This window comes from Somniosus microcephalus, chromosome 3 (genome assembly GCF_052327205.1).
Source record: "Somniosus microcephalus isolate GS21.2 chromosome 3, FLI_Smic_1.0, whole genome shotgun sequence".
NCBI classification, from domain to species: Eukaryota; Metazoa; Chordata; class Chondrichthyes; order Squaliformes; family Somniosidae; genus Somniosus; species Somniosus microcephalus.
The window spans coordinates 169,137,087-169,156,661 of record NC_140989.1 but is presented as its reverse complement, the minus strand read 5'-3'; the positions used below and the strand labels follow the sequence as shown (position 1 = coordinate 169,156,661).

Below are 19,575 nucleotides of genomic sequence, written 5' to 3'. Positions count from 1 at the left end.
TTGTGGTAGAAGCGACTGACCTGCGTCCAGAAACAGAGCTACCTTCTTTTCGATTTTTGCTCGGTCTGGCGGAAGTCTCTGAAATGCTATTGTCTGGTCCAACTTCATCGTCAACCTTACCTTTCTCTGCTGTATCAGCATCTTGATGAATTTTTAACATCCACTGCTCCGTGGCCTTGATATAGTCCTTAATGCTGGTTGATTTAAGATCAAACCAGTCGTGCTGATCAGTGCTTCCCTCTTCTTCAGACAGAAGTGCTAATACATCTTCATTGAGTATATTAAATTCTTCATGCAGCTTGGAGAAATCGTAATACATCATGTCTTCAGCTTTCTTAATATTAGCATTATCTTCCATGAGACGATCAATTATCTTCATTTTTCCAGTTATCTGAACTAATTTAGCCTTCCTTGCACCTATGCTTCTATGTAACTTCTCTTCCCTTGCCTTTGGGGTGAGCTTTATTTCCCTCTTTTGGCCAGCAATCCTTCTGGCTGGGGGAAGCTCCTGGCTCCGTAAGGCCTCGGCCATTTTACCCGCAGCTCTTATTTAGCTTCTCAACAGAATGAACAAAGCAAGTAACAGTCACTGTACCTTCGCTTTCTTAAATTGTCGTCTGGCTCCGTGACCATTCATGTATACGTTCGCCGACGATTCCGTCCCTTCCTTCTTAGGGAGCTAGTTTTTGACTAATGTAGTGGCGCTTCTTAGTTTCCAAACAGGCAGGCCACTGGGCTGTGGGGCTTTTAACATCGAGTAGGCGCGTGTCAAAATAAAACGTTCCCAAACGTAGCTTTGTCTTTTAAACGGTTTACTATAACACTTAACAAACAGAATTACAAAGCAAACACGTATAAACGAACACGGTCAAAAACTGTACTGCTCCAAACCTCACAGCTTCTGCCTCTTTCACCACGTGCAGTTTAAAACTGTAAGATGGCTGCACCCATGTGTGGCTTAGGGACTGTTCCATTGTGGCAAGAATGAAGGGGGTGTCGGACTATACTACTGGAGCAAGAAAATAGGGGGTTTCTTAATACAATAAGTCGTTCAGGTAAATTAACTGTATTATGCCATTTAGCCACTATTTTAAAGTATTTTCTTAAGCTTTTATGGCTCTTACATGCGTGTTATGTATATATTCCTTCACTTATGTGTATGAATGTATTATTTAATTATGACTTTCAGAGAAAGTAACTTATTGGAAAATCATAATTAAAAACATACATTCATACACATTAGTAAAGGAATATAAAACATACATACATATACGTAAAGGAATATATGTGGACATACAATTACTTATTACTGATGAAAAGTTTCTTTCTTAAAAGTGCTGGAAATGTTACATTACTCATTTTAGAACACTCATTTTCACATTCCATTCACACAGCCACAATTGCTCCTTCTACCTACCGTTCTGAAAACCCGTTTAAAAAAAAAAATTTAAACTTTAAAACTTACTTAAAATTTCTTAAAATAACTTCCCTCCCTTTCCCAAACAAAAATATTGCCTTTCAGAAGCTCCACGATAAAATATATCTTCCTCCGCAGCCTTGGAACAACTTTACACCTGCTTTTTTCAAGTGTAACTTGTAAGGACTTACCCTCACTGAATCCATGAATGAAATCTACGAAGTTCACTGCGCAAGCGCTGCCTGTGCAGTCGCACGCGCTGTGCCTATGAACCCCTTCGTTCCGAGGTCTGGAAATGCCAGCGTTCCCCGCATGCGCTGTTGATGCTGAACGCCGGCATTTCCAACGGCCAGATGCGTGAGTACCCCGACCGTACTCACGCCTTTGGTCACGAATTTCTGGCCCAATGTTCTCAGTTTCTAGTCTTTTGAGTTCTTGCTCAACTTTCTCCTTGAGTGCGTATGGTACGGGACGTGGCTTGCAGTAAACTGGTCTTGCGTCCTTCTGCACTCTGACACTCGCCTTGAAGTCTTGGAGCGGACTGCCCATTTCACCGAACCCCTTCGGACACTGCTTGATGACATCATCTTTCGATGCAAATTTAGCTTCCACACGAAAAATCTCATTCCAATCCAGCTTCAGTGATCCCAACCAATTTTTACCTGTCAAGGCAGGCTTGTCTCCTGCCACTACTATGAGAGGCAAGCTCTGACACTGATCCTTGTATTTCACTGGTATGATGACACTTCCTACTACAGGGATTTGCTCTCCTGAGTAGCCTCGCAGCTCCACCTTCGATTTCACTAGTCGATAATCACGCAACTTGTAGCAATATAGTGATTCCGGTACTACGCTCACGATGCACCAGTGTTGATTTCCATGGGTATCTTGTTTCCTGCAACATTTACTTGGATGACGATACCTTGCGAATCGCTGTTAGATACCTTCGTGCTCCTGATGATGTGAATCTCCAGAAACTCTTCGTCCTGCTGCTTCTCTTCAGCGGTATGTAGTGTCTGGCGATTTCTACTTCTAGCATTGCCAGTCGATTTACTCTTCTGTCGGCACACCTTCGCAAGATGCCCAGTTTTCTTGCAGTAGAAACACTCTGCCTTCACATATGGACAGCTTTGAGTGATATGTTGTTCCAGGCACCGATAGCATGACTTCAATGCACTGTTACCTTTGCCAGTTGCTGAGGCCTTGGGGCCCAACTGCCTTTTACTTTTAGCTTGCAGCTGATTCACCTTGGTTGTCTGCTGACTGGAAATGGCGCGGAACTCTCGGGAGTATCGGTCGGCCATATCCATCGACATAGCTGTCGGACAAGCTAAGTCAAAAGTCAAGTTAGGGGTTGTCAACAATTTACTTTTGATACGTTCATTTTTCAACCCACAAACAAAGCGGTCACGCAAAGCTTGGTCCTGAAAGTTTCTGAAATGACAGTGAATGGATAGCGTTTTTAAAGCTACAATGTACTCACTGATACCCTCGTCGTTTAATTGATCACGTGTTCCAAAACGTTAACTTTCAGCAATTTCCAGGGGCTCAGGACTGTAGTGCTGTTCTAACTTGGTTAGGATCTCCTTCAGTGGCATGTCCTTCCACTTGGCAGGAACAAACAAATAGCCCGTTTCATTTCTAAAACTTCCCGGTTATGGTTTACATCATCGGGGACTTCGACAATACTATTCGCAGTGAAAAACATTTCTAGCCATTCCACATACGCTCCAAAAGTCTCTCGGTTGTGATAGAACTCACCCAATTATTCCCATAGGCACAGCCATCTGGACTCTGGCAACGTTGACAGTTCAGCCACGTGTGCTCAAAATTTACCTCGGATTTTTAAGTTTTTCTGCAAAACGAAGAACCTCTAGCAGTCCCTCTGTCAGTTGACAGGATTATCCTCCAACAAAAATATCAGCTAGGGCATCCGCAATCGCATCCCCATCACCAATTCTGTGATATCTTGAGACACAGCATATATATACAACAGCACAACATGGCTTCTGGTAAGAACTGTACTACACATGGCTTTATTATTATATACATCAGTGGTCCACCAGGTGGCTCCATTATACTCGGTCCTGAGGTAAGCCAATGAAGGAATGGTTTTCTGGCCTCTAAACCACTCTGTGTGGCTAATATGGCCAGTTAACATGGGTTTCACATTGATGGATCCCTATCGCAAACTGACCAATGGTAGGAGAAACTAAGCACTCATAATTTACGAGCAATGGTAAAGCTATCTGTGGTTAATGTTCCTCTGTTTCAAATGTCCTGGCCAATAGTCATCTTTCAAACAACATCACTAAAACAGATTCTCTGGTCGTTATCTCACTGCTGTTTATGGGAGCCTGCTGTGCACAAATTGGCTGCCATATTTCCTATGTTACAAAAGTGACTACACTTCAAAAAATTGGCTGTAAAGCGGTTTGGGACGTCCTGAGGCCATGAAAGGCACTATATAAATGCAAGTTTTTCTCTTTTGTGTGCAAAATTAAAGAATAGTTTTATTTACTGAACTGTCATTACAAATCAATGATACTTTAGTTAAACATTGTTTTTTCTTCAGTCATACACACAGAGAAATAATCACAGGGGCCACACTATCTACAGCAGGGTGGGTAAATTCAAAGCGATCTAAATGCTGTCATTTTTCACCTCACTCATGGTCAATGCTGTTAGTCATGGCCTCCACACTCAACTGCTACTTGGGTGAATAAGAGAACAACAGCATGCTCTCAGCATGGTAAAGCATATCTCTGGCAAACACCTCATTCTCGTGTTCAAATCCATTCATGGTCTCTCCCCCTCTCTCTCTCTCTGTAACCTCCTCCAGGTTACAACCTTCCAAGATTTCTGCATTCCTCCAAATCTGGCCTCTTGTCCATCCCTCAGTTCCTTCACCCTACCATTGGCAGCTGTGCCTTCAGCTGCCTAGGCCCTAAGTTCTGGAATTCCCTTCCTAAATCACTTTGCATCGCCACCTCTCACTCCTCCTTTAAGACCCTTCTTAAAGCCTACTTCTTTGAGTAAGCTTTTGGTCGCCTGTCCCTTCTTTGTCACTGTCAATTTTTGTCTTATTACACTCCTGTGAAGTGCCTTGGGTCGTTTTACTACATTAAAGGCATTACATAGACTATACAGCACAGAAACAGGCCATTCAGCACAACTAGTCTATTCTGGTGTTTATGCTCCACTCAAGCCTCCTCCCATCCTACTTCATCGAACTCTATCAGCATAACCCTCTATTCCTATCTCCCTCATGCACTTATCTAGCTTCCCCTTAAATGCATCTATGCTATTCACCTCACCTACTCCCTGTGGTAGCGAGTTCCACATTCCAACCACTTTCTGGGTAAATAAGTTTCTCCTGAACTCCCGATTGGATTTATTAGTGACTATCTTGTATTTATGACCCCTATTTTGGATTCCCTCAGAGAAAACCAGTCACTCGATACTGGAGGAAGGCACAGAGCCATTTAATACTTATTTATACAGACAATGTGTGTCATAAGGTCATAGAGTCATAGAGTTATACAGCACGGATAGAGGCCCTTCGGCCCATCGTGTCCGCGCCGGCCATCAAGCCCTGTGTGCTTTGGAATAAATGCTTCCTACATTGCAACAGCGACTACACTTCAAAAAAGATGTACTTCATTGGCTATAAGGCGCTTTTGGACACTGAGGTTGGGGATGGCGCTATAGAAATAGAAGTTCTTTCTTTTTCCCCGAAGATCACACGGCATCAGAGTGGCTGTCACACTCCCTGATGTAGTGATATTGGGGCCGAAACTTTCAAAGAGGTGACTACGTCAACAGCCTGGCTCTAGTTATTTCAATAAGAATCACAACGATAATGAAATCCAGCCTTTTGATTCTGTCGGGTTTTTTGTTTCTGGCCATCAGGCCTGATTCTGCCCTGCTTTGAGCTGCTGTTTTTTTAACATCAGTGTATTTTATTTTAAGCAGTTCCCTTGTGGAATGACTCAGGTCAGCATGGTTCCTTTTGTTTGTCCCCAACTCTCCAGCGTAATTTAAAGCTGACAGCTGAAAAGTCTTGGGTGCATATGGAAGATGATTTGGAATCTCAAGAACCTTGGGTCACCTGCCACCCGGATTCAGGCGCCACCTTCTTCTCCTGGTGCTATCCAGGAGCAATAGGTGGGGCAAGCACTGGAAGTGCCCTCCACTGGAACCTGGAGCTCAGTCCCCCAAAATCACTCTTGTGCATAACGAAAATAAAGAAGACGCCATGTGGCCGCACAGTTGGCCACAGCCATGAAGGCAGGAGGAAGTCTGGGTGCTTCCTGGGCCTTAGAAGGCACTAGCAGCATTAAAGGGGCAGGCATAATTAATGGTCCATGGGAGAGCCAGAAGGATTTTATTTTTTTGCAGTTAATGTGGCCTGTGTGTCAGCCGTGGCTCAGTTGGCAGCACCCTCGCCTTTGAGTCAAAAGGTTTTGGGTTCAAATCCCACTCGAGAGGCTGACACTCCAGTGCAGTGCTGAGGGAGTGCTGCACTGTCAGAGGTGTCGTCTTTCGGATGAGATGTTAAACCGAGGCCCGTCTGCTCTCTTAAGTGGACGTAAAAGATCCCACAGCACTATTTCGAAGAAGTGCAGGGCAGTTCTCCCCGGTGTCCTGGCCAATATTTATCCCTCGATAAATGTCACTAAAACAGATTATCTGGTCATTATCACATTGCTATTTGTGGGAGCTTGCTATGCACAAATTGGCTGCCGTATTTCCCACATTACAACAGTGACTACACTTCAAAAGGTACTTCATTGGCTGTAAAGTGCTTTGGGACATCCAGTGGTCGTAAAAGGCACTAAATAAATATGTCTTTCTATGTTGTTGATCCAATAGTGAATGACCGTATGTGTGCCAGAAGCATGAACTGCGTGTTGTTAAGTCTTCCAGTTTCTGTCTCTGTGTGCGAACTTGTGCTGCTGTGCCATGATTAAGATGGGAGTAGTCTGACACACTTGCAATCTTCTTTGTAGGGAGCTGTTGAGAGGGCGGTAGGTGGAGGATTGGGGATAACGAGTGCGAATATGAACAATTATGACATGAGAATAGGAGTGGGTGCTGTAATAAGTCTTTAGATGAGAGGATTGTTATTAATCCCTACATTTACACAGGACCCAGGTACTGTAATAGTTCTTCAAATGAGATTATGACAGTTATTCATCTCTACATGTACACAGGACACGGGTATTTTACATAGAATATACAGCACAGAAACAGGCCATTCGGCCCAACCAGTCCATGCCCGCGTTTATGCTCCACTTGAGCCAACTCCCATCTTTTCTCATCTAACTCTATCAGCATAACCCTCTATTCCCTTCTCCCTCATCTGCTTATCTAGCCTCCCCTTAAATGCATCCATACTATTCGCTTCAACCACTCCCTGTGGTAGCGAGTTCCACATTCTCACCACTCTCTGGGTAAAGAAGTTTCTTCTGAATTCCCTATTGGATTTCTTAGTGACTATCTTATATTGATGGTCTTTAGTTTTGTTCTTACCCACAAATGAAAACACTCTCTCTGTATCTACTCTATCAAAACCTTTAAAAATTTTAAAGACCTCTATTAGGTCACCGTTCAGCCTTCTCTTTTCAAGAGAAAAGAGACCCAGCCTTTTCATCCTTTCCCGATAGGTATAACCTAACATTTCTGGTATCATCCTTGAAAATCTTCTCTGCACCCTCTTCAGTGCCTCTATAGCCTTTTTATAATGTGGTGACCAGAGCTGTACGCAGTACTCCAAGTGTGGGCTAACAAGTTCAATACAGGTTTAGCATAACTTCTCCACTTTTCAATTCTACCCCTCTAGAAATAAACCCTAGTGCTTGGTTTGCTTTTTTTTATGAACTTGTTAACCTGTGTCGCTACTTTTAGTGATTTGAGCATTTGTACTCCAAGATCCCTTTGATATTCCATCCCATTTAGATTCTTATTTTCCAAGTAATATGTAACCTCATTATTTTTCTTACCAAAATGTATTACCTCAAATTTATCTGTGTTGAAATTAATTTACCAATTATATGCCCATTCTGCAAGTTTATTAATGTCTTCTTGTAATTTGTTGCAGTCCTCCTCAGTATTGACTATCCCCCCTCCCCCAATTTGGCACTACACCTTTTTCTAACAAATTATTACATATCTGCTATCTTTTCTATAGATTCTTTTAAAATGCGCTGATGCAATCCGTCCTGACCTCTTTGAGTTTGATTAGTTTATTTAATATTTCTCCTCTTATTATAAATGTGATGATATTATTTCTAGTCTAATCTTCCAATGTCATGTCCACCTGATCTGTCTCCCTGGTAAATACTGAAGCAAAGTAATTATTTAATATCTCTGCTATTTCACTATCACTGCCTGTGATTTTATCCTGCCCATCCCTTAGTGGCCCTATTCCGATCTCGACGTTCCTTTTTTTATTGATGTGCCTGTAGAATATTTTACTATTTTGTTTTATGTTCCTTGATAATTTAATTTCATAGTTCCTCTTTGCCTTCCAAATTGTTTTCTTGACTTCTCTCCTAATCTCTTCATATCTTCTCTTGTCATGCTCTCCCCTGCTGTCCATGTACTTAGTGTATGCCTCTTTCCATACCCTCAATTTTTCCCTTATGTCTTTATTCATCCATGCTGTCTCATTAGTGTTTAGTTTGTTTCTGAGCAGAATATATTTTTCCTGGACTCTGTTGAACACCATTTTAAATGTTTCCCATTGCTGTTCTCATCATTATTTACCAATATAGTTGTCCATTTTATTTTCCCCAAGTTCTATTCTCAGGACCTCAAAATTGGATTACCCTTGTCTCTGTCGTGCTTATGTCCTTCTCAATTATTGGCCCAGTAATTCGGGTCCCAACGCATGAGTAAGCACCGTGTACTCACGCGTGGGCCCGATGGAAGTGCCGGTTTTCAGCATGCACAGCGCATGCGCGGAAAACCGGCATTTCCTTGGTGGAACGCGTGCGCGCAGGAGTCTGCGCGTGCGCGCTGAAATTCCTTTTTTTTTACAGGGTTGCCCGTGCGATAAGGCCTCCAGTTTTTATGCGAGAAAAAAGCAGACGTAAGTACTTAGTTTTAAAAGGTAAGTGGTCTATTAATTAAAGTTAGAATTTTTTTTCCACAGGTTTATTATTTTTAAAGACTTTACAGTGTATTTTTAGACCCGATTTAAAAAAAAATTATTTTTTTCAAAAATTTGAATAATTGTTTAAATTAGTTTTTTACAATTATTAATAGTTCATTTAATTAGTGGGATTTTTTAAAACTTTTATTTGATGTTTAAGTACTGTTCTGGGCGCCTGGAGTTTTCGTGAGTTTGACAGTTCTTACTATCAAACTCATGAATGAACTTTTGCAACCTCCGATTGGTTGCCCAGTGCTCACGTGATCCCAGCCGGCTCATCGAACTAGCTACGTCGCTGGATCACGCAAGCACAGCGCGCCGGGAGCTGAACCGGGCCACTGACAGGAAATCCACGCAGGGCCAGGCTTCAACTGTCAGCGCGCTATGTAAGTGTAGGTCGGGGGCTTGCACCTGCGGGAAGCCCCCGACACCAATTTCTGGGCCAGAATCTTAATGTGTATTATGGTCACTAATGCCTAGATGTTCCCCTACTTTTACTTTTCATTCCCCATTACTAGATCCAGTAGTGACTCTTCCCTTGTCGGGCATCTTACAAACTGGGTTATAAAGAAGTCCTGCACACTTGTAGGAACTCTAATCACCTTATTCCCTTTACCTACCTTTTCTGGCCAATTAATTTCAGGGTAGTTGAAATCCCCCATGATTATTATTCTATGTGTTTTACTCATTTCTCTAATTTGTCTGCATATTTCTTCCTCCACCTCCCTTCCACTATTAGGTGGTCTGTAGACTACCTCTATTAGTGTAATTGATCCTTTATTATCTTTTATCTCTATCCACATGGATCCTATTTCTGTCTTACTGATGGCTGTGTCACATTTTTCTACTGCTGTTATGTTATCTCTAATAAGTACAGTGACTCCACCTCCCCTTTTTCCCTCTCTAGCTTTTCTAAATATGTTATAATGTGCAATGTTTAATTCCGAGTCCTGATTTTTCTGTAGCCATGTCTCAGTAATCCCTACTATATCCGGTCCCTCGCAATGTATTATTGCCTCCAGTTCTATTACGTATACTGTGTGCATTGCTGTACAGACAGTTTAACTCATTTTTAATAGCAGTTTCACCCTTTCCCTTTCCAAATTCCTCTTCAGTTGCCTTGAGATATCCCTTACCCTGGCACCGGGGCTGGTACTGTAATTCTTCTCTGTAAGGCTGAAATAACTAGTGAATCAAACCAATCAGGAGTGGCTTCATGAGTTTTGACCGAACATAGAGTCATAACGGCACAGAAGGAGACCATTTGGCCCATCGAGTCCGTGCCGGCTCTTTGTAGAGCAATCCAGTCAGTCCCATTCCCCCGCTCTATCACCATAGTTTATTTCCCTCAAGTGCCTATCCAGTCTCCCCTTGAAAACATTGAGTGTCTCCGTTTGCACCACTTCCATCAGCAGCGAGTTCCAGGTCCTCACCACTCACTGCGTAAAAATGTTTTTCCTCACATCCCCCCATGTATCTCTTGCCAAAACCTTAAATCTGTGTCCCCTAGTCCTTGTACCATCAACTAGTGGGAACAGCCTTCCCCCGTCTAGCCTATCCAAACCCGTCATAATCTTGTACACCTCTACCAAATCACCCCTCAACCTCCTTTGCTCTAATGAAAACAAATCCAGCTTCTCCAACCTGTCGTAGCTAAGATCCCCCATCCCCAGAACAAGATATATTGACCTGATATATGTAGAATGTGGAATAAAGCTACAATGCTCACTAATCACTCCCACGCCAGCTCGTGTTTGACGATGAATTATGATGTTTCCTTCAATTAGCAGTCCTTGTGACCTTTCACCCAGACTTACCTCATGTGAAAGATAGAAGGCAGCAATTCCCAAGGGCCAGAAGCAGCAGAGCATGGAGAAAACGCTGAGGCCCAGATGGTCCCTCGGCGGCATCATTAGGAAATTGTCCTCACTTTCTGTCTCACTCGAGTAATCACTCTGCATGAAATCAAAAGGGAAGACAGCTGGTTACTTACATAACTCGGGATTGTTTCATCATTTCATAACAAGGGCACAAGATAGTGGGAAAATATAGGATCTTAGTAAGGAAATAGTGAACTGCGATCAACTTGAAATACATTTGGGTTTCTGTCACAAAGGCTTATAACCTGCACTATTCATTATCAGATATGAAGCAACTCTCAATACTGTAAATCAGTGCGAATCAGAAACTTCTACGAAACACAAATCCAAATACAATAGAGCTGGTGATGCAGCTTGGTAGCTACAAGACTGGAGTCTAGAATGACGGGCCAGACTCGACTGACGTTCAAGTGATCCATAGGGGTATGTTTGTGGGTCTCAGCTTAGTTCTTTAGGGAGGGAAAATCTGATTGGCTTGGGATTCTTCAATTCTTGGCAAATTAACTTAAGGCGCAACATTGACCCAGTGTCTGCAGAGAGTCAGGCGATAGACTGCCCCATCATCAGAACATCAGAAAACTGGGGACGAACTCAACTGAGGATAGTGGGGACTGCCCTGAACTGGCTGGTTATTTCAAAATTACCCTCCCACACACTTAAAAAAAATGAACAGGTGCTCACAATAATTGACTTTAATCATCCAATTTGCAATTCCACCCCCACACCCCCCTTTGTTTGTTCACTAGTTTTGTTCAGCAAGTGAATGTTGATGACATGTTTTAGGAGAATTAGGCTTTCTGATGAGCCCAACAATGTGAGGGAGGAACACCCACAGCTGAAGGTGCAAGGCTGCTATGGGGCAGAGTAATCTCTGCAATCCAGCATAACCGCCAGAACTTCATAGAAGAGAGAGAGAGCGGGAGAGAGAGAGGGAAAAACAACTTCTGCAGTAAAAAATTAAACGTTGTCGTCAATATTAACTGAACTGAATTTATAAATAATCTTGTACATTAAGAAATAAATAAATTTGCATTTATATTACACCTTTCATGACGCAAGGACATCCCAAAGCGTTTACAGCCAATGAAGTACTTTTTGAAGTGTAATCACTGTTGTAATGTAGGAAACACGGCAGCTAATTCGCGCACAGCAAGCTTCCACAAACAGCAATGAGATAATGACCAGATATCAATGACAAGAAATGACCCGACTCTCTCACGGGTCTACGATTTAACAGTGAAGGGATGGCCAGCACATGGCGAACCACTGTTGCCAGCATTCTCGCAAAGAAGAGAACAGCTGTCAGTGTGCCGAGGAACCTTGATGTGTGGATCCAGAGTGGTGATTCCACCCAAACTCCAGGATAAAGTGCTAAAGGAGCTTCACGAGGGGCATCTGGGTGGAGTGAAAATGAAGAACCTAGCTAGGGCGTTTGTATGGTGGCCAGGTATCGATGGAGACATCGAAGACATGACCAAGAGCTGCCTAGGATGCCAGAAGGTCCAAAATGCTCCGCCACAGGCCCCTCTACATCCATGGGAGTGGCCCTCATCTCCCTGGCAAAGGGTGCACATCGACTTTGCTGGTCCATTTATGGACTCAATGTTCTTAATCGCAGTTGATGCACACTCCAAGTGGCCGGAGGTAATAAAGATGTCCTCCACCACCACGGAAAAAACCATCACAGTATTAAGGACCATATTTGCCAGGAATGGGCTGCCGGAGCAGATATGTTCTGATAATGGACCGCAATTTGTGTCTGAAGAATTCAGAAAGTTCTTAAAGAACAATGGGGTAAAGCACTACACATCCGCCCCATACCATCCCGCCACCAATGGATTGGCTGAAAGGTTTGTCCAGACCTTCAAGAAGGCCATCAAGGCCATGGGTAATGAAGACATAAAACTTCAGCACAAGGTGGACAACTTCTTATTTGCATATAGGAATGCAACGCATATGGTTACTAACCAAACTCCCGCCATGATGTTCTACAATAGAAACCTAAGATGCCGGCTGGATTTGGTCAAGCCCAACATCCGAAGGGACGTGGAGAACCGGCAGTTTCAGGGCATGAATGAAAGGCCAACTAGGGCCTTCCAGATAGGCCAACCGGTTTTGGCCCGGGACTACCGTACTGAGAAATGGCAGCCTGGAACTATCTGCACACGATTAGGACCACTGATGTATACCGTGGACATCGGAGACAGCATAATAAGGCGCCATGCTGACCAAATCATCAAGTCATCCGAAAAGGGACAACCTACACCACCACTCTATACATCTAACGATGAAGTAGAGATACCCATATCTACCTCCGATCCGGTGATACTGGAGCCCGATGAACCCGACACTGGCCTTCAAGCCGAATCAGCCTTGCCAGAAGAACCTACTACACCACCAGAAACTACTACACCCCCGAGGCGTTATCCGGACCGAGTCAGGAAGCCTCCTGAGAGACTAACTTATAATTAATTAATACAGCAATGTATATTATTTTGCATATAACATGTAATTAATAATTACTTAAAATATGATGTACTAGTTAGCTAGAAGGGGAGGAATTGTGGTGTATGTGCCTTTAAGAGCAATTATGGTGTATGTGCCTTTAAGAGCCCCAGGTGTGCGTAATGCCGGTAATTGCCACTTGGGCTATATAAGCCTGTGTATTGTGTATATCCTTTAGAAACCCCCCCCAGACTTGCTTAGTAAATACCTATGAACCAACTCCTGTCTTCAGTGTCTTTATCTACACACGGACACTACATAATCCATTTCAATAATGTTGGTTCAGGGATAAATTCTGGCCAGGACACCAGGACAACTACTCTGCTCTTCTTTGAATAGATGAATGCCATGGGATTTTTTACATCCACCTGAGAGGGCAGATGGGACCTTGGTTTAACGTCTCAGCTGAAAGATGGCACCTCCAACATTCACTGAAATGCCAGCCTAGATTATGTGCTCAAGGTTCTAGATTGAGGCTTGAACCCACAACCTTCTGACTCAGAGATAAATAGGTGAGCCAAGGCCGACAGCTACTAGATAAATAAATACTTTACAAGCGTACTGACTGCCCCACGAACGAGAGAAGGTGTAAGAAAGCCTGTGTTGCTGGTGAGTGTCGGGCGATAGGATACAGGAACCTATGATTCCCACCTGGAGAGCTTTGTTTTCCAGCTAGCCTGTCTGGAGAAATCACTGGGAAATCTGCCGTCCTTACCCGGTCTGGCATATATGCAACTCCAGACCTACAGCAATGTGGTTGACTCTTAACTACCCTCTGAAATGGCCTAGCAAGCCACTCAGTTGTAACAAACCGCTAGGAAACACAATAATAAGAATAAAACAGGATGGACCACCTGGCATCGACCTTGGCACCGGCTACAGACACGGCAACGACACACTCAGCCCAGTCGACCCTGCACAGTCCTCCTCACCAACATCTGGGAACTTCTGCCAAAATTGGGAGAGCTGTCGCACAGACTAGACAAGCAACAGCCTGACATTGTCATACTCACAGAATCATACCTTTCAGCCAATGTCCCAAACTCCTCCATCACCATCCCTGGGTATATCCTGTCCCGCAGGCAGGGCAGACCCACCACGGGTGGCGGCACAGTGGTATACAGTCAGGAAGGAGTGGCCCTGGGAGTCTTCAACATTGACTCCAGACCCCATGAAGTCTCATGGCTTCAGGTCAAGCATGGGTACGGAAACCTCCTGCTGATTACCACCTACCGCCCTCTCTCAGCTGATGAATCAGTACTCCGCCATGTTGAACACCACTTGGAAGAAGCACTGAGAGTAGCAAATGCACAGAATGTACTCTGGGTGGGGGACTTCAATGTCCATCACCAAGAATGGCTTGGTAGCACCACTACTGACTGAGCTGGCCGAGTCCTGACGGGCATAGCTGCCAGTCTGGGCCTGCGACAGGTGGTGAGAGAAACAACATGAGGGAAAAACCTACTTGACCTCGTTCTCACCAATCTACCTGTCGCAGATGCATCTATCCATGACAGCATTGGTAGCAGTGACCACCGCACAGTCATTGTGGAGATGAAGTCCCGTCTTCACACTAAGGACACCCTCCATTGTGTTGTGTAGCACTACAAACGTGCTAAATGGGATAGATTCAGAACAGACCTAGCAGCTCCAAACTGGGCATCCATGAGGCGCTGTGAGCCATCAGCAGAATTGTATTCCACCACAATCTGTAACCTCATGGCCTGGCATATCCCTCACTCTACCATTACCACCAAGCCAGGGGACCAAACCTGGTTCAATAAGGTGTGTAGAAGAGCATGCCAGGAGCAGCACCAGGCCTACCTAAAAATGAGGTGCCTCCTGGGGAAGCTGCAACACAGGACTACATGCATGCTAAGCGATCCTACTATCAGCGGATTAGATCACAGCTCTGCAGTCCTGCCACATGCAGTCGTGAATGGTGGTGGACCATTAAACAACTAATGGGAGGAGGAGGCTCCATGAATATCCCCATCCTCAATGATGGTGGAGCACGTGAGTGAAAAGACAAGGCTGAAGTGTTTGCAACTATCTTCAGCCAGAAGTGCCAAGTGGATGATCCATATCGGCCTACTCCTGAGTTCCCCATCGTCACAGAAGCCAGGCTTCAGCCAATTCGATTCACTCCATGTGATATCAAGAAACAGCTGAGCACACTGGATACAGCAAAGGCTATGGGCCCCGACAACATCTCGGCTATCATGCTGAAGACTTGTGCTCCAGAACTAGCCGCGCCTCTAGCCAAGCTGTTCCAGTATAGCTACAACACTGGCATCTAACCGACAATGTGGAAAACTGCCCAGGCATGTCCTGTCCACAAAAAGCAGGACAAATCCAATCCAGCCAATTACCGCCCCATCATTCTACTCTCAATCATCAGCAAAGTGATGGAAGGTGACATCAACAGTGCTATCAAGCAGCACTTACTCACCAATAACCTGCTCACTGATGCCCAGTTTGGGTTCCGCCAGGACCACTCGGCTCCTGACCTCATTACAGCCTTGGTCCAAACATGCACAAAGGAGCTGAATTCCAGAGGTGAGGTGAGAGTGACTGCCCTTGACACCAAGGCAGCATTTGACTGAGTGTGGCATCAAGGAGCTCTAGTAAAACTGAAGTCAATGGGAATCGGGGGGAAAACTCTCCACTGGCTGGAGTCATACCTAGCACAAAGGAAGATGGTTGTGGTGGTTGAAGGTCAATCGTCACAGCCCCAGGACATCGCTGCAGGAGTTCCTCAGGGCAGTGTCCTAGACCCAGCCATCTTCAGCTGCTTCATCAATGACCTTCCCTCCAACATAATGTCAGAAATGTGGATGTTCACCGATGACTGCACAGTGTTCAGCACCATTCACAGCACCTCAAATAATGAAGCAGTCCATGCCCGCATGCAACAAGACCTGGACGACGTTCAAGCTTGGGCTGATAAGTGGCAGTTAACATTCGCGGCACACAAGTGCCAGGCAATGACTATCTCCAACAAGTGAGAGTCTAACCACCGCCCCTTGACATTCAACAGCATTATCATCGCCAAATCCCCCACCATCAACATCCTGAGGGTCACCATTGACCAGAAACTTAACTGGACCAGCCACATCAATACTGTGGTAACAAGAGCAGGTCAGAGGCTAGGTATTCTGCGGCGATTGTCTCACCTCCTGACTCCCCAAAGCCTTTCCACCATCTACAAGACTCAAGTAAGGAGTGTGATGGAATACTCTCCACTTGCCTGGATGAGTGCAGCTCCAACAATATTCAAGAAGCTCGACACCATCCAGGACAAAGCAGCCCGCTTGATTGGCACCCCAGCCACCACCTTAAACATTCACTCTCTCCACCACCGGCGTACTGTGGCTGCAGTGTGTACCATCTACAAGATGCACTGCAGCAACTCGCCAAGGCTTCTTCGACAGCACCTCTCAAGCCCGTGACCTCTTCCGCCTAGGAGGACAAGGGCAGCAGGCGCATGGGAACACCACCACCTCCAAGTTCCCCACCCAAGTCATACACCATCCTGACTTAGAAGTATATCGCCGTTCCTTCATTGTCGCTGGGTCAAAATCCTGGAACTCCCTCCCTAACAGCACTGTGGGAGTACCTTCACCACACGGACTGCAGCGGTTCAAGAAGGTGGCTCACCACCACCTTCTCAAGGGCAACTAGGGATGGGCAATAAATGCTGGCCTTGCCAACGACGCCCAGATCCTATAAATGAATAAAAAATAACAAATCAACACAAGACTGTAGTCTGACTCCTCCCAGTGGCCAGTCCAAGTGAGGAACTAAGAGAGCAATGGAATTGATCCTTACTTAATCCCATAGTTAAAAATAGAGAGGCAAGGAATCTATTTAAAAAACACACACATTAGAACAGCCAATATATCCATAAGTAAGGATGGGTCATAAAAAGGATGTTTTGTGACTATTTTCTCCCCCGGGTGCCACCGATGAGATAACTATGTGTCCATCAATCCTCCCACTTGGATTTGAATTTAACTTTAATATAAAGGGGGTGTATATGTCCTTTACCAATTAAGTAGATACGTACAACTGGGAGACAGTAATATGTTTGATAATTCACTTCATTTATTATTGTCTAAGGATAAGGGGTTGGCCATTTAGGACAGCGATGAGGAGGAATTTCTTCACCCAGAGAGTGGTGAACCTGTGGAATTCACTACCACAGAAGGCAGTTGAGGCCAATTCATTAAATATATTCAAGAAGGAGTTAGATATATTTCTTAAGGCCAAAGGGATCAAGGGATATGGGGCGAAAGCAGGGACAGGGTACTGAATTTGGATGATCAGCCATGATCTCATTGAATGGCGGAGCAGGCTCGAGGGGCCGAATGGCCTACTCCTGCTCCTATCTTCTATGTTTCTATTGACGAAACATTAATCTTAACCACCCTAACCAACCACACAGAGTAGTGTACATTAGCCCTGATTCCAACAATTACTTCTCCAAGCCTGGGTCTTGAGTGCAGCAGTGGTCTTTCTTTCCTTCTTTCTAACCAAGTAAAACATGACATCTGTCTTATCTTTTCTTTTCTCATTCTCTTCCTGTTGGATGCAACCCTATGTTATGTTTTATGACCACCCACTTGCTTGAATAGTTTGCCAAACAGAGATGAGGCTCCATGCCTTTTCACACCATACTGTTACTTCCTATCTTGCTTTCCCGTGCCATGGCTCTACTGTAAACACACCTTTGATGTGTGCACTCATAGCAGAACATTACCTGCTATATTACACCAACCGCTGCTGTGATGAAAAGCCTGCTCTTCAAAGGCTTCATCTTATCAACAGCCTTGCGGAAGAACGAACAAGCTTTTTGAGAACATGAATTACACCAATTCTTTCTACGTTACAGTTTTGCTTCTATTAGAAACAAGTAGTAATGCAACAACATGTTGATATTCTTACAAAGGGCATAAAGCACTCTATTTGAAGGCCACTTCAGAATTTCCATTCAATCAGCTAAGTTACACAAGACGCAAGTGGGTGTAGTTTTGACTCCAAATTAAACTGAATAAAGTCTGGTGAAACTGTGTTCAATCAAGGTTTACAAAGTGAGATGGTAAATGGTGGCAGGGAATTATTGGCCGAGAAATTGATCCTACCAAGGCCCCAATATGGCGGGCAGGAAGTGTGCGCACATTTCCGGCCAGAAGTGCGCTACCCGCCATATTAGGAAAGGACAAACAAGAAGCATCCTTTACCCACGCCTGAAGCAGGTGTTAGGCCCTTTGCATATGCACTCTCACCTCCGAGTCAGAACGTTGTGGGTTCGAGTCCCACCCGAGACATGAGCACATAATCCAGGCTGACACTCCCAGTGCAGTACTGAGGGAGTGCTGCACTGTCGGGGGTGCTGTTTTTCAAATGAAACATTAAACTGAAACCCCATCTGCCCTCTCAGGAGGACCATAAAAGATCCCAGAACACTATTTCGAAGAAGAGCCAGGGGGAGTTCTCTCAGCATCACAAAAAACAGATTCTGTGGTCATTATCAACCCAGGATCTTGTGCCTCAGGCAAGACTGAGTGCTCTGAGCCAAGTGCTGACAGCCATAAAAGATGCAAGTATAGCGATTCGTGTGCATCGCCACTAAATAATCGAGTTCGAGTTCGACGAACTATAAATAAGTTGTTTATTTACAGGAACAGGTTAAATACAACAGGTAAGGTAGCAGGTAAGATGGCTGACTGTAGGAGCACCGTGGTGTAGGTCTTTCCCCAGCGGGGACGCCACGAGGACTGAGTTCGCAGTCCTGTGGAGAGCGTGATGACGTCATCACGTTTGTGTTGTGACGTCATCACGTTGTTCACGTTTCCCGTGCTTAGGGCATCACGTGATGCGTGTCGTTGCGTCGCTGGCCGTTGAAGTCGAAGTCGCGAGCGCGGGAGCTGGAGGCCAGGCTGAGCACGGTGCTTGCCGCGGGAGAAGAAGATCGCGTCGCTCCCGTCGGCTGGCCGATGCGGCAGAAGTCGCGAGGCCGGGCTGTGCCGGCGGCTGTCCTGGAAGGCCGAGTCGGGCCGGCGGCCGCCGCACGTGTACGTGACGTGACGTCAGCATGTTAGGGCGCGTCTTAAAGGGGCAACGGCCCAAACAGGTAGGTTAAAGGGGCAACAGCCCAAACAGGTAAGTTATACATACAGAAAGGTAAGTTAAAGGGAATTATGTATCTCAATGTAAGGGACAACCGGTGGTACCGCCACACAAGTGCATTTAAAACCGAGAATCAGCATTACATAACAAATATGCTGAAAGTTCACTTCCTCCAAGTATTCACAAGGGAAGGCATGAGCCACATGGTCTCCTCAAGCACAGGCAACTAAGGATGGAACTGCCAGTCAGGTTTAATGGGCTCAAAAGAAACACATCGCCAGGGATAGATGGTATTTATCCCTGAGAGCTGAGAGAGATTAGGGAGGGGATTTGTGAGGTACTGACAATCATTATCAAGGGGTCAATGGACACTGGGGAGGTATCAGTGGATTCAAAACAGGCAAATGTAGTGTCCACATCCAAATAGGGGGACAAAACAGACACAGGTAATGACAAACCCATTAGATCCCATTGCCTCAGCA

General features: G+C 44.9%; 1 protein-coding gene across 1 annotated transcript in view; it reads right to left on the bottom strand.

The window, feature by feature from the left end:
- Positions 1-19,575, bottom strand: part of LOC147121534 (synapse differentiation-inducing gene protein 1-like) — a 103,712-nt gene that overhangs the window by 41,853 nt on the left and 42,284 nt on the right. The window contains exon 2 of the mRNA XM_085981866.1: positions 10,394-10,531. Within this exon, the coding sequence (XP_085837992.1) occupies positions 10,394-10,531 (138 nt within the window). The remainder of the gene's footprint in view (positions 1-10,393; positions 10,532-19,575) is intronic.